Source organism: Manis pentadactyla, chromosome 3 (assembly GCF_030020395.1).
Source record: "Manis pentadactyla isolate mManPen7 chromosome 3, mManPen7.hap1, whole genome shotgun sequence".
Taxonomy (NCBI): Eukaryota; Metazoa; Chordata; class Mammalia; order Pholidota; family Manidae; genus Manis; species Manis pentadactyla.
Window position 1 is genome coordinate 129,603,722 of NC_080021.1, and position 12,450 is coordinate 129,616,171.

General features: G+C 46.6%; 2 protein-coding genes across 16 annotated transcripts in view; one reads left to right on the forward strand and one right to left on the reverse strand.

Annotated features, from left to right (window-relative positions):
* Positions 1–12,450, forward strand: part of SECISBP2 (SECIS binding protein 2) — a 66,108-nt gene that overhangs the window by 50,578 nt on the left and 3,080 nt on the right. For 7 of the 13 annotated variants that reach the window (XM_036933087.2, XM_036933095.2, XM_036933094.2 and 4 more), the window contains 3 exons: positions 8,115–8,269; positions 8,540–8,732; positions 9,054–9,889. In XM_036933087.2, the coding sequence (XP_036788982.2) occupies positions 8,115–8,269; positions 8,540–8,732; positions 9,054–9,157 (452 nt within the window). In that variant the 3' untranslated portion in view covers positions 9,158–9,889. Of the gene's footprint in view, positions 1–8,114; positions 8,270–8,539; positions 8,733–9,053; positions 9,890–10,911; positions 11,021–12,450 lie in introns of those variants that run through there. The other 6 variants (XR_008996424.1, XM_036933090.2, XM_036933091.2 and 3 more) reach the window with 5 other exon arrangements.
* SEMA4D (semaphorin 4D) overlaps positions 10,881–12,450 on the reverse strand; it is a 98,505-nt gene continuing 96,935 nt past the window's right edge. For 2 of the 3 annotated variants that reach the window (XM_036933086.2, XM_036933085.2), the window contains one exon: positions 10,881–12,233. In XM_036933086.2, coding sequence (XP_036788981.2) covers positions 12,207–12,233 — 27 coding nt within the window. In that variant the 3' untranslated portion in view covers positions 10,881–12,206. The remainder of the gene's footprint in view (positions 12,234–12,450) is intronic. The other variant, XM_057498442.1, reaches the window with a different exon arrangement.

Here is a 12,450-nt window from a genome sequence, read left to right on the forward strand (position 1 = left end):
AAGTGGTACGTAGATACAAGATAAAGGTAGAAAACATAGTTTAGTGTTGTAAGAGAGCAAATGTAGATGATCAGGTGTGTGCCTATAGACTATGTGTTAATCCAAGCTAGACAAGGGCAATAAAACATCCACGTATGCAGAAGATTTCTCTCAGAACAGGGGGGGTGAGGTTCTAAGCCTCACCTCTGTTGATCCCCAATTTCTCACCTGATGACCCCCCTGTGACTGTGCCTGTCTTAGGTTGTTCCTCCCTTGAGGAATCTTACCCGTCTCTGGCTAACCAGTCATCTTCCGGGGCCATACAGGGAAATGTAGAGTTGGTAAGTGAGAGAGAAGCCTTATTGTTTGAAAAGGTTAGCTTTTTACTTCTTTGCATATTTATGCCCTGTGGCTTCTATGCCCAGCATTTGTCTTGAGGTATCTTTACCACTTGGAAGAATTATGATACTCGGTAAATTTGATATGAGGCACGAATTCTATTTAAGGGTTGTAATTAGGAAGGAAGAAGAAAAGCTATAGAAGTAGCAGGCGGAAGAAAACATGGGAAGATTGATTATTTCTTTGACATATCTTCTTGTAGAGTAACTTCAGCATGTATAGGTTTTAAGCTACTACTTAAATTGCACACACACATTAACATAATAGTATAGTTACATAACCAAAGCATACCTGTAATTACCAGCCATCTCCAGTGAAACCAAGAAAACCAGTTAGGTACCTTAGGCATTTGTGAAAACTTATCTATGATATGGTGGATATTGTCCAACTGAACTTGAACAGTCTGAGAGAAATCAGACAAATTAAAACAACCCATTCCTGGGGACTGTTCACATCCCATATGTTCTTTTAACAGTAAATAGTCTGCAGTTGTAAGATTTTGGAGCGCTTCAATTTGTATTTCTCCTAATTCTTGGTTGAGTTCCAACAGTATAGATCCAGTCAAATTTGTTGTTTTACTGTATGCACAGGCCAGCTTAGATATCTCCTTCCTCATTCCCATGGCAAGTCCAGGAACTGGTGGGATGAGTGCATCTACAGCTGTAGCAGTGCGTGGATCTTTGTTGGGGTTTTTTGATAATCATCTTCTGGCATGAGTCTTCCAGAGAGTGCTGATGTTGGAAGTTCTTTTTCATATCGTATCTTAGTTCATTTTCGGGGTAGCCCAATTGGGCTTTGATCCTCTGTATAAACACAAACAGACCCTTTGCCTACACTTTTATATGCCCTTTATACCCTTGGTAGGACTCATTGGAGGTCTCCACACAGGAACTGCCTTTTTTTTTTGGTATTATTAATCTACACTTACATGACGAATATTATGTTTACTAGGCTCTCCCCTATACCAGGTCCCCCCTATAAACCCCTTTACAGTCACTGTCCATCAGCATAGCAAAATGTTGTAGAATCACTACTTGCCTTCTCTGTGTTGTACAGCCCTCCCCTTTCTCCCACCCCCCCATGCATGCTATCTTAATACCCCCTTCTTCTCCCCCCCTTATCCCTCTCTACCCACCCATCCTTCCCAGTCCCTTTCCCTTTGGTACCTGTTAGTTCATTCTTGAGTTCTGTGATTCTGCTGCTGTTTTGTTCCTTCAGTTTTTCCTTTGTTCTTATATTCCACAGATGAGTGAAATCATTTGGTATTTCTCTTTATCCGCTTGGCTTGTTTCACTGAGCATAATACCCTCCAGCTCCATCCATGTTGCTGCAAATGTTTGGATTTGCCCTTTTCTTATGGCTGAGTAGTATTCCATTGTGTATATGTACCACATCTTCTTTATCCATTCATCTATCAATGGTCATTTAGGTTGCTTCCAATTCTTGGCTATTGTAAATAGTGCTGCGATAAACATAGGGGTGCACTGATCTTTCTCATACTTGATTGCTGCATTCTTAGGGTAAATTCCTAGGAGTGCAATTCCTGGGTCAAATGGTAGGTCTGTTTTGAGCATTTTGATGTACCTCCATACTGCTTTCCACAATGGTTGAACTAACTTACATTCCCACCAGCAGTGTAGGAGGGTTCCCCTTTCTCCACAGCCTTGTCAACATTTGTTGTTGTTTGTCTTTTGGATGGCAGCCATCCTTACTGGTGTGAGGTGATACCTCATTGTAGTTTTAATTTGCATTTCTCTGATAATTAGCGATGTGGAGCATCTTTTCATGTGTCTGTTGGCCATCTGTATTTCTTTTTTGGAGAACTGTCTGTTCAGTTCCTCTGCCCATTTTTTAATTGGGTTATTTGTTTTTTGTTTGTTGAGGCGTGTGAGCTCTTTATATATTCTGGACGTCAAGCCTTTATCGGATGTGTCATTTTCAAATATATTCTCCCATACTGTAGGGATCCTTTTTGTTCTATTGATGGTGTCTTTTGCTGTACAGAAGCTTTTCGGCTTAATATAGTCCCACTTACTCATTTTTGCTGTTGTTTTCCTTGCCCGGGGAGATATGTTCAAGAAGAGGTCACTCATGTTTATGTCTAAGAGGTTTTTGCCTATGTTTTCTTCCAAGAGTTTAATGGTTTCATGACTTACATTGAGGTCTTTGATCCATTTTGAGTTTACTTTTGTATATGGGGTTAGACAATGGTCCAGTTTCATTCTCCTACATGTAGCTGTCCAGTTTTGCCAGCACCATCTGTTGAAGAGACTGTCATTTCCCCATTGTATGTCCATGGCTCCTTTATCAAATATTAATTGGCCATATATGTCTGGGTTAATGTCTGGATTCTCTAGTCTGTTCCATTGGTCTGTGGCTCTGCTCTTGTGCCAGTACCAAATTGTCTTGATTACTATGGCTTTATAGTAGAGCTTGAAGTTGGGGAGTGAGATCCCCCCTACTTTATTCTTCTTTCTCAGGATTGCTTTGGCTATTCGGGGTCTTTGGTGTTTCCATATGAATTTTTGAATTATTTGTTCCAGTTCATTGAAGAATGTTGCTGGTAGTTTCATAGGGATTGCATCAAATCTGTATATTGCTTTGGGCAGGATGGCCATTTTGACGATATTAATTCTTCCTAGCCACGAGCATGGGATGAGTTTCCATCTGTTAGTGTCCCCTTTAATTTCTCTTAAGAGTGACTTGTAGTTTTCAGAGTATAAGTCTTTCACTTCCTTGGTTAGGTTTATTCCTAGGTATTTTATTTTTCTTGATGCAATTGTGAATGGAGTTGTTTTCCTGATTTCTCTTTCTGTTGGTTCATTGGTAGTATGTAGGAAAGCCACAGATATCTGTGTGTTGATTTTGTATCCTGCAACTTTGCTGTATTCCGATATCAGTTCTAGTAGTTTTGGGGTGGAGTCTTTAGGGTTTTTTATGTACAGTATCCTGTCATCTGCAAATAGTGACAGTTTAACTTCTTCTTTACCAATCTGGATTCCTTGTATTTCTTTGTTTTGTCTGATTGCCGTGGCTAGGACCTCCAGTACTATGTTAAATAACAGTGGAGAGAGTGGGCATCCCTGTCTAGTTCCCGATCTCAGAGGAAATGCTTTCAGCTTCTCGCTGTTCAGTATAATGTTGGCTGTGGGTTTATCATAGATGGCCTTTATTATGTTGAGGTACTTGCCCTCTATTCCCATTTTGCTGAGAGTTTTTATCATGAATGGATGTTGAACTTTGTCACATGCTTTTTCAGCATCTATGGAGATGATCATGTGGTTTTTGTCTTTATTTTTGTTGATGTGGTGGATGATGTTGATGGACTTTCGAATGTTGTACCATCCTTGCATCCCTGGGATGAATCCCACTTGGTCATGGTGTATGATCCTTTTGATGTATTTTTGAATTCGGTTTGCTAATATTTTGTTGAGTATTTTTGCATCTACGTTCATCAGGGATATATTGGTCTGTAGTTTTCTTTTTTGGTGGGGTCTTTGCCTGGTTTTGGTATTAGGGTGATGTTGGCTTCATAGAATGAGTTTGGGAGTATCCCCTCCTCCTCTATTTTTTGGAAAACTTTAAGGAGAATGGGTATTATGTCTCCCCTGTATGTCTGATAAAATTCCGAGGTAAATCCATCTGGCCCGGGGGTTTTGTTCTTTGGTAGTTTTTTGATTACTGCTTCAATTTCGTTGCTGGTAATTGGTGTGTTTAGATATTCTGTTTCTTTCTGGGTCAGTCTTGGAAGCTTGTATTTTTCTAGGAAGTTGTCAATTTCTCCTAGGTTTCCCAGCTTGTTAGCATATAGGTTTTCATAGTATTCTCTAATAATTCTTTGTATTTCTGTGGGGTCCGTCGTGATTTTTCCTTTCTCGTTCTGATACTGTTGATTTGTGTTGATTCTCTTTTCTTCTTAATAAGTCTGGCTAGAGGCTTATCTATTTTGTTTATTTTCTTGAAGAACCAGCTCTTGGTTTCATTGATTTTTGCTATTGTTTTATTCTTCTCAATTTCATTTATTTCTTCTCTGATCTTTATTATGTCCCTCCTTCTGCTGACCTTAGGCCTCATCTGTTCTTCTTTTTCCAGTTTCTATAATTGTGACATTAGACCATTCATTTGGGATTCCTCTTCCTTTTTTAAATATGCTTGGATTGCTATATACTTTCCTCTTAAGACTGCTTTTGCTGTGTCCCACAGAATTTGGGGCTTAGTGTTGTTGTTGTCATTTGTTTCCATATATTGCTGGATCTCCATTTTGATTTGGTCATTGATCCATTGATTATTTAGGAGCGTGTTGTTAAGGCTCCATGTGTTTGTGAGCCTCTTTGCTTTCTTTGTACAGTTTATTTCTAGTTTTATGCCTTTGTGGTCTGAAAAGTTGGTTGGTAGGATTTCAATCTTTTGGAATTTTGTGAGGCTCTTTTTGTGGCCTAGTATGTGGTCTATTCTGGAGAATGTTCCATGTGCACTTGAGAAGAATGTATATCCTGTTGCTTTTGGATGTAGAGTTCTATAGATGTCTATTAGGTCCATCTGCTCTACTGTGTTGTCAGTGCTTCCGTGTCCTTACTTATTTTCTGCCCGGTGGATCTATCCTTTGGGGTGAGTGGTGTGTTGAAGTCTCCTAGAATGAATGCATTGCAGTCTATTTCCCCCTTTAGTTCTGTTAGTATTTGTTTCACATATGCTGGTGCTCCTGTGTTGGTTACATATATATTTAGAATGGTTATATCCTCTTACTGGATTGAGCCCTTTATCGTTATGTTGTGTCCTTCTTTATCTCTTGTTACTTTCTTTGTTTTGAAGTCTATTTTTTCTGATATTAGTACTGCAACCCCTGCTTTCTTCTCGCTGTTGTTTGCTTGAAATATGTTTTTCCATCCCTTGACTTTTAGTCTGTACATGTCTTTGGGTTTGAGGTGAGTTTCTTGTAAGCAGCATATAGATGGGTCTTGCTTTTTTATCCATTCTATTACTCTGTGTCTTTTGATTTGTGCATTCAGTCCATTAACATTTAGGGTGAATATTGAAAGATATGTACTCATTGCCATTGCAGGCTTTAAATTCGTGGTTACCAAAGGTTCAAAGTTAGCCTCTTTAGTATCTTACTGCCTAACTTAGCTCGCTTACTGAGCTGTTATATACAATGTCTGGAGATTCTTTTCTTCTCTCCCTTCTTATTCCTCCTCCTCGATTCTTCATATGTTGGGTGTTTTGTGCTGTGCTCTTTCTAGGAGTGCTCCCATCTAGAGCAGTCCCTGTAAGATGTCCTGTAGAGGTGGTTTGTGGGAAGCTAATTCCCTCAGCTTTTGTTTGTCTGGGAATTGTTTAATCCCACCATCATCATATTTGAGTGATAGTCGTGCTGGATACAGTATCCTTGGTTCAAGGCCCTTCTGTTTCATTGCATTTAATATAGCATGCCATTCTTTTCTGGCCTGTAGGGTTTCTGTTGAGAAGTCTGATGTTAGCCTGATGGGTTTTCCTTTATAGGTGACCTTTTTCTGTCTAGCTGCCTTTAAAACTCTTTCCGTGTCCTTGATCTTTGTCATTTTAATTATTATGTGTCTTGGTGTTGTCCTTCTTGGATCCTTTCTGTTGGGGGTTCTGTGTATTTCCGTGGTCTGTTTGATTATTTCCTCCCCCAGTTTGGGGAAGTTTTCAGCAATTATTTCTTCTAAGATACGTTCCATCTCTTTTCCTCTCTCTTCTTCTTCTGGAACCCCTATAATACGGATATTGTTCCTTTTTGATTGGTCACACAGTTCTCTTAACATTGTTTCATTCCTGGAGATCCTTTTATCTCTCTCTATGTCAGCTTCTATGCGTTCCTGTTCTCTGGTTTCAATTCCATCAATGGCCTCTTGCATCCTATCCATTCTGCTTATAAACCCTTCCAGAGTTTGTTTCATTTCTGCGATCTCCTTTCTGGCATCTGTGATCTCCCTCCGGACTTCATCCCATTTCTCTTGCGTATTTCTCTGCATCTCTGTCAGCATGTTTATGATTCTTATTTTGAATTCTTTGTCAGGAAGACTGGTTAGGTCTGTCTCCTTCTCTGGTGTTGTCTCTGTGATCTTTGTCTGCCTGTAGCTTTGCCTTTTCATGGTGATAGGAATAGTCTGCAGAGCTGGGACTAGTGACGGCTGGAAGGACTTCCTTTCTTGTTGGTTTGTGGCCCTCCTCTCCTGGGAGAACAGCGGCCTCTAGTGGCTTGTGCTGGGCAGCTGCGCGCAGACAGAGTTTCTGCTTCCTGCCCGGCTGCTATGGAGTTAATCTCCGCTGTTGTTGTGGGTGTGGCCTGGTTCGGGCCTCTGCTCCAAAGTGGTGGAGTCGCGTTGGAGGGGGAGGAGGCTGGAGGCTATTTATCTCCGTAAGGGGCCTCCCTGTTCCCTGCAGCCCAGGGGTTAGGGTGCCCAGAGATTCCTGGATTCCCTACCTGTGGATTAAGTTTCCCGCCCTTCCCGATTAAGACTTCCAAAAAGCACCCGCCAAAACAAAACAATGACCACAAAAAAAAAAAATTTTTTTTGTAATTAAAAAAAAAAAGAAAGAAAAGGTGGCCGCTCGTTTTTCTTTATTCTCTGGCGCCAGCCTCAGGCCTCTGCTCACCGGTCTTGCTGCCCTGTTTCCCTAGTGTTGGGGTCCCTATCCCTTTAAGACTTCCAAAAAGCGCTCGCCAAAACAAAACAGCAAAAAAACAAAAAAAATGGTCACTCGCTTTTCTGGTGTCCTCCGGTGCCCAGCCTCCGGTGCCCGCTCACTGTTCTTGCTGCCCTGTTTTCCTAGTATCTGGCCCGGATGGCTGGGGCTGGGTGTTCGGTAGTCCTGGGCTCCATCTCCCTCCCGCTCTGCCTATTCTTCTCCCGCCGGGAGCTGGGGGGAGGGGCGCTCGGCTCCCGCGGGGCCGGGGCTTGTATCTTACCCCCTTCGCGAGGTGCTGGGTTCTCTCAGGTGCGGATGTGGTCTGGATATTGTCCTGTGTCCTCTGGTCTTTATTCTAGGAAGGGTTGTCTTTGTTATATTTTCATAGATATATGTGGTTTTGGGAGGAGATTTCCGCTGCTCTACTCACGCCGCCATCTTCCGCCCATCCTCACCCCTTGTCATTTCTGGTTGCTGTCATAAGAGGAGTCGTTCTTTCCGTCTCCATCCTGCCTGTCTGCTGCTCACACATGTGGATGTTAGTGGTTTCTCACAGATGCTCTCATGTACCTCTCTGAGCTTTGGTGCTGCGGGCTGTGGCTGGGTGCACACAGCTCCGTCATCTGCCATCCTGTGTGCTGACCTGGCTGGCAGTGGAGAGGGTGAGCTCAGGTTGGAGGGGCTGCAGGTGCACGACAGGCTGCCCAGTGATCTCTTTGTGCTCTGGATTTCCATCTTTCAGGGCTTTGTGATCATACAGGATCTGATGCACACAAAGCAGTCAGAGCAGCGGCCTGGCATGCACTGAGACTCAGTAAACATTTACTAAGACTTGGTTTTCCCATTTGGCACATTGCTGGCTACTGGCTGGATGTACGCATATTGCATTATGTTACAGGAAGTATTGCTGTGCAGAGCTGACTTCTATGTGGCTTAGAGTTACAATGTGCTTTCTCCTGGGGAAGTCCAGCAGGGCCTACTTGAGTAGACAGTAGCTGGTGTCTACACAAAGAAGCCCTTTGCAGCCAGCATCAGCACCATGCCGCGTGTGATGCAATTCTGTCATTTTGCTGTCCTTTGACCAGGTGGCCTGGATGACACCTTGCACACCATCATCGATCACGCCTGTGAGCAGAACATTCCCTTTGTATTTGCTCTCAACCGCAAAGCCCTGGGGCGCAGTTTGAACAAGGCTGTTCCTGTCAGTGTGGTGGGGATCTTCAGTTATGACGGGGCCCAGGTGAGTGAGGTCCCCTGGCTGCCGGCCCTGGGGTGGCGGCTGTGTGCACCTCCCAGCTGAGTGGCTCAGAGCCTGGGGGCAGAACTCCTCCAGGGCAGGTGGCCCTTGGCTCCTTAACAGCATGGAAGTGGGGTTCCAGCTCTGAAAAAGCTGCCACAGAGGTGCCATGGCAACATGCCAGCCACTCGGCAGCCCCAGTGGGCATCCCCCAGCAGTTTGCGGGATTTAGGCTCTGGTCAGGGATGTCACCCGTGCTCTCTTCCCCCCAAGGACCAGTTCCACAGGATGGTCGAGCTGACAGCCGTGGCCCGGGAGGCGTACAAGACCATGCTGGAAAGTGTGCACCAGGAGCTGGTGGGGGAGCCTGGGCCCCTGGTACCTGCCAGCCCACTTGCACGGGGCCCTGGCTGCCCTGTGGAAGGCGGCCCCTCGGCTCCAGCTGGAGCAGAAAAGCCTCCCCACAGTGAGTGCTGGGGAGGGTGTGGAGTCACGCTGAGTGTCCAGCTCAATCCCTGCCGCCGACCAAGAGCTGGTCTCAGGCATTTGAGGGCCTGTCTTAGTAGCTCAGACGGAGCTCAGGTCGGACTTAGCCAGAGGGGCGCCTTGAGGATAGCGCGTGGCTGGCGGGAAGTCGTGCACTTGTGTGCCGCTGCTGCTTACTTGGCTGGGCTGAGCCTGGCCGGGCCCCGTCCTGGGCACTGAGCCGCGGGGCAGCATGCCGTCAGGAAAGGCTGTCCCGACTACTCCTGCCTGTGCGTCAGCCATGCCACTTTCTTGTTTCCAGTTGATATCTGGGGGAAACCTCTGGAAGCTTACAGTCAGTGTGTCCTGGAGCTGGAAGACTCGCTGGCGGCGTCAACCTCTCAGATGATGAACCTGAATTTATGAGAAGAGTGCTCTGGTGTGTGTGTGTGTATTTGGGGTAAGGAGAGGGAGTCCAAAAGACTTGGAGACCTTTTCTCAGTTCTTTGTTGACCTAACGTGTTCAGTGTGACTATTGGGAAGTTAAGCAGCGTGTGGGGGTGTCCAGAGCCATGGGTCCTGTGCACGGGCACACAGGCGTGCTGGCTCTCTTTTCCACAGAGCCTCCAGAGAGAGCTCTGGCTCTCTGAGAACATCAAGTCTGGAAAACACTGGAAACCTGGTCCTCGGAGTTCTCTGCTATGGAGCCAGCTGGGCCAGGGTGGGTGGTTTGTGGAAAGACTGGCATATGTGCGGTGTGGCTGATGTGCCCTTGCAGCAGGGACCCCACAGAGCCCTGCAGAAGCCACTGGCTGGGTGTGGCAGGGGTCCTGGCCAGCCATTTCTCAGGACCTGGCTTTTCAGCTGGAAGGCGTGGGGATCTGGGAGGGTTTGCTAAAATGAGCCTCAGAAGGAAAATTGGTTCCTAACCTGTGATTCTGTGACATGAATTACTTCTTTTTGTCTTTATTTTTCAAAGAAACAGTATATATGGAAGTTCTTAAATTTCAGCTTTGATAATCTATGTATCCTCTCTTTTGTAAATGAATATACTCTGAATGTGGTTTCTGCCTTAGAGGCCAGGAGGATAAAAGTTTACTTTCGTATTTCCTGTAAGTAAGAGGGCTTATTTATTTTGAATAAAGAGTGATTATTTAATTTTGCTGGAGGTCATCTTAGGCTTCTCAGGGGTCCCTATGTCTTGATCTGTAACTTTGGAGCACTCTTCGAATTACAGGGGACCTAGCAGGGAGAGGTTGGTTGAGATCAGACCTCCTCAGTCTTGAAGTGTCTGTTAGACTCTAAGAGATGCAGTCGCCGAACCCTGCCTCGGCCCAGCTGCTTGTGTTCATGTCATGGTGGGAACGGAGTTTCACCACCTTGCACTTATCTGCCAAGCCAGGTGCTGTGTTGGCTTTGAAAATACTGTTAGTTGAGTTCGGTCATGCCAACTGTTGTACCTGAGCAGCAAGTGGCCTGTGATGAGCAAGTGAAGTAAGAAGACAGAAATGTGTGACAGGGCTGGCAGCATGACCAGAGGTGTACAAAGCACTGGTTTCTGCTGTCGTCTGTGGCCCTTGTTACTCCTAGTGTGTGCCTGCTTCCGCTGGCCTGCTGAGCTGTTCAAATGGGGACAGGGGATCTGGTCCCCTGGCACCTTGGGGCCACTGTGGGCAACAGCAGTGGGGAGGTCTTTCCTGCTCTCCCCACCTCTGCACTGTGTCAGCAGGTAGGAAGCAGACTGTAGTACATTTGAAAATACGAGATTATTTGAGAATAAAGGTTCCAAAATTAATTTATGGGGAGAAAATTAAACACCCTGTCAGCTGCCCTCAACAGCCTAGAATTATAAAACTGATTTTTAAAAAAAATCACTTGCAGATCTCTGCTGGAGATGGAGGTTCTCTGTTCAGAGCCCCCAAGGTTTCAGGTCCATAGTGTATATGCAGCTAATCCAGGGAGAAGAGAAGTTGAAACAAAGTAGGTGGATTTTCAGCATTGTGTGCAGCTCCCAAGAGGGTGTGTTCTCATGTGGCTTAAGGCCAAGTTGCCCTGGTCACAGTGTCACCTTCTAGCAGGGGCCACCACTGTAGGTGGCACAGGAGGCAGGCAGCACCTGGGCCTCCGAAGTACAGACTCACTTCACAGAGCAAATGCACAACTCTTTATTTTCTCAACAGCGCCAGGAATCAGAACTCATTCTCAGAACCTAGTGGTCCGCCAGAACACCCCGTCTGGGACCCTGGAAGGGTCTGACTGACTGACAGCATGAAAGTGCTCGGCCTGTATCCAGACCTGAAGGGGGAATCCTGTGGGTGTGGAGAATAGCCCCAGGAAAGGCCTGCTCTCAGGCACATTTAGGTGTCTACAGGGGCTGGAGCCCGCCCCATGCATGAGCCACAGCAGGAGTGATGGATGTGAACTACACAGGTGTCCTTGGGCCAGCACCTGGGAGGGCAGCCCGGGCGACTGTGACCCCAGAGCCGGCCGACCTCCAGCCGCTGTGTGCACGGCAGGTCCCAGGAGGGACTAGTGGGAAATGTGTGCTGCTCTCCTACAAAGGAAGGCCCCCATCTCACAGTGACAGGGTCTGGAGACAGGCTGTGGTCCTAGGGCTGGGGACACAGCCATTTGCCAAGCTCACAAGAGGGAGCGCTTGATTCTGAGAGGCTTTGGTTCTGTGTAGTCTGCCATTCCATTAAAAACTAATTTTGCCAATGAGAAAGTGTCAGGTACAGGCTGAGCAGCAGTAGGCCCGGCGGTCAAGTGCACACACACAGTGGGCCGCTAGAGGCACAGCCTTAACAGCTAGACACTGAGGCCATGTAATAAGGCTCTCGGTGGACCACGCTGTCGTGGAAACCACAGCCTGGAGACTGTGAGGTGCGTGCCACTGACCTGGCCTGCCTCCCCAAGCTGGCGCCACAGCGGACAGGTAAACACTCGGAGCTGATGAAACTGGCCTGCTCACGGAGATGAGTGAGGAGCAACAGAGACCTCTCGGACCTTGTCTCTCTAGGTTTGAGGCAAATTGTTTGTGTGTGGAGTCTCGCCTCTCCCCCGTGAGCCTTTGAGAGTGGCTAGCTGGGAGGCAGGGAGCGGCAACAGGCAGATTCACGGCGTAAGGCCGTAAGTCCAGGGAACTGTACTGACATTCGAGCCCTTCTGGGGGGTGGCTGCTCTTACGCATGTGACTCAGGTCACATTGGAGAGATGTGGGGAGCGCAACAGCAGTGTTTCTGGGAAAAGCCGTCACACACACCCACCATCTTAACCATAGTTTCTGTGGCTTCTTTGCCATCTTGGTTCCCTGCTTCTGCCAGACAGCCCTTCTATCCCATGTAAGCACTTAACTAAAGTTTAAAAAGAAGTTCTGGCTTCTGTCAAGACTCCAAGTCGGGGCTGTGTTCCCCAGCAGCCTGGCAGGTGGCAGCAGGGCCGGCTCAGGCTGGGTGTCAGCACTGCCTCCTGGTGGCTACAGGATGTCCTTGTTACACCTTTCCTGAAAGAACAACACAGTCTTTGAATTTTTGGCAGAACAGATGGGCCTCTCCTGCTCCCCAGCCCTTTATCCCTCAGCCAGAGACGTGATCAAGGCCTAGTCATCCTTCTCCTGTGCTGCCCCTTGGAGTCTAGGAGGGCCTGAGGGGAGGGGATCCTCTGTGTGCTAAGCTGGAGGGATTGGTCAGAAATGCTGCACCGTTTGGGCAACAGAGGTG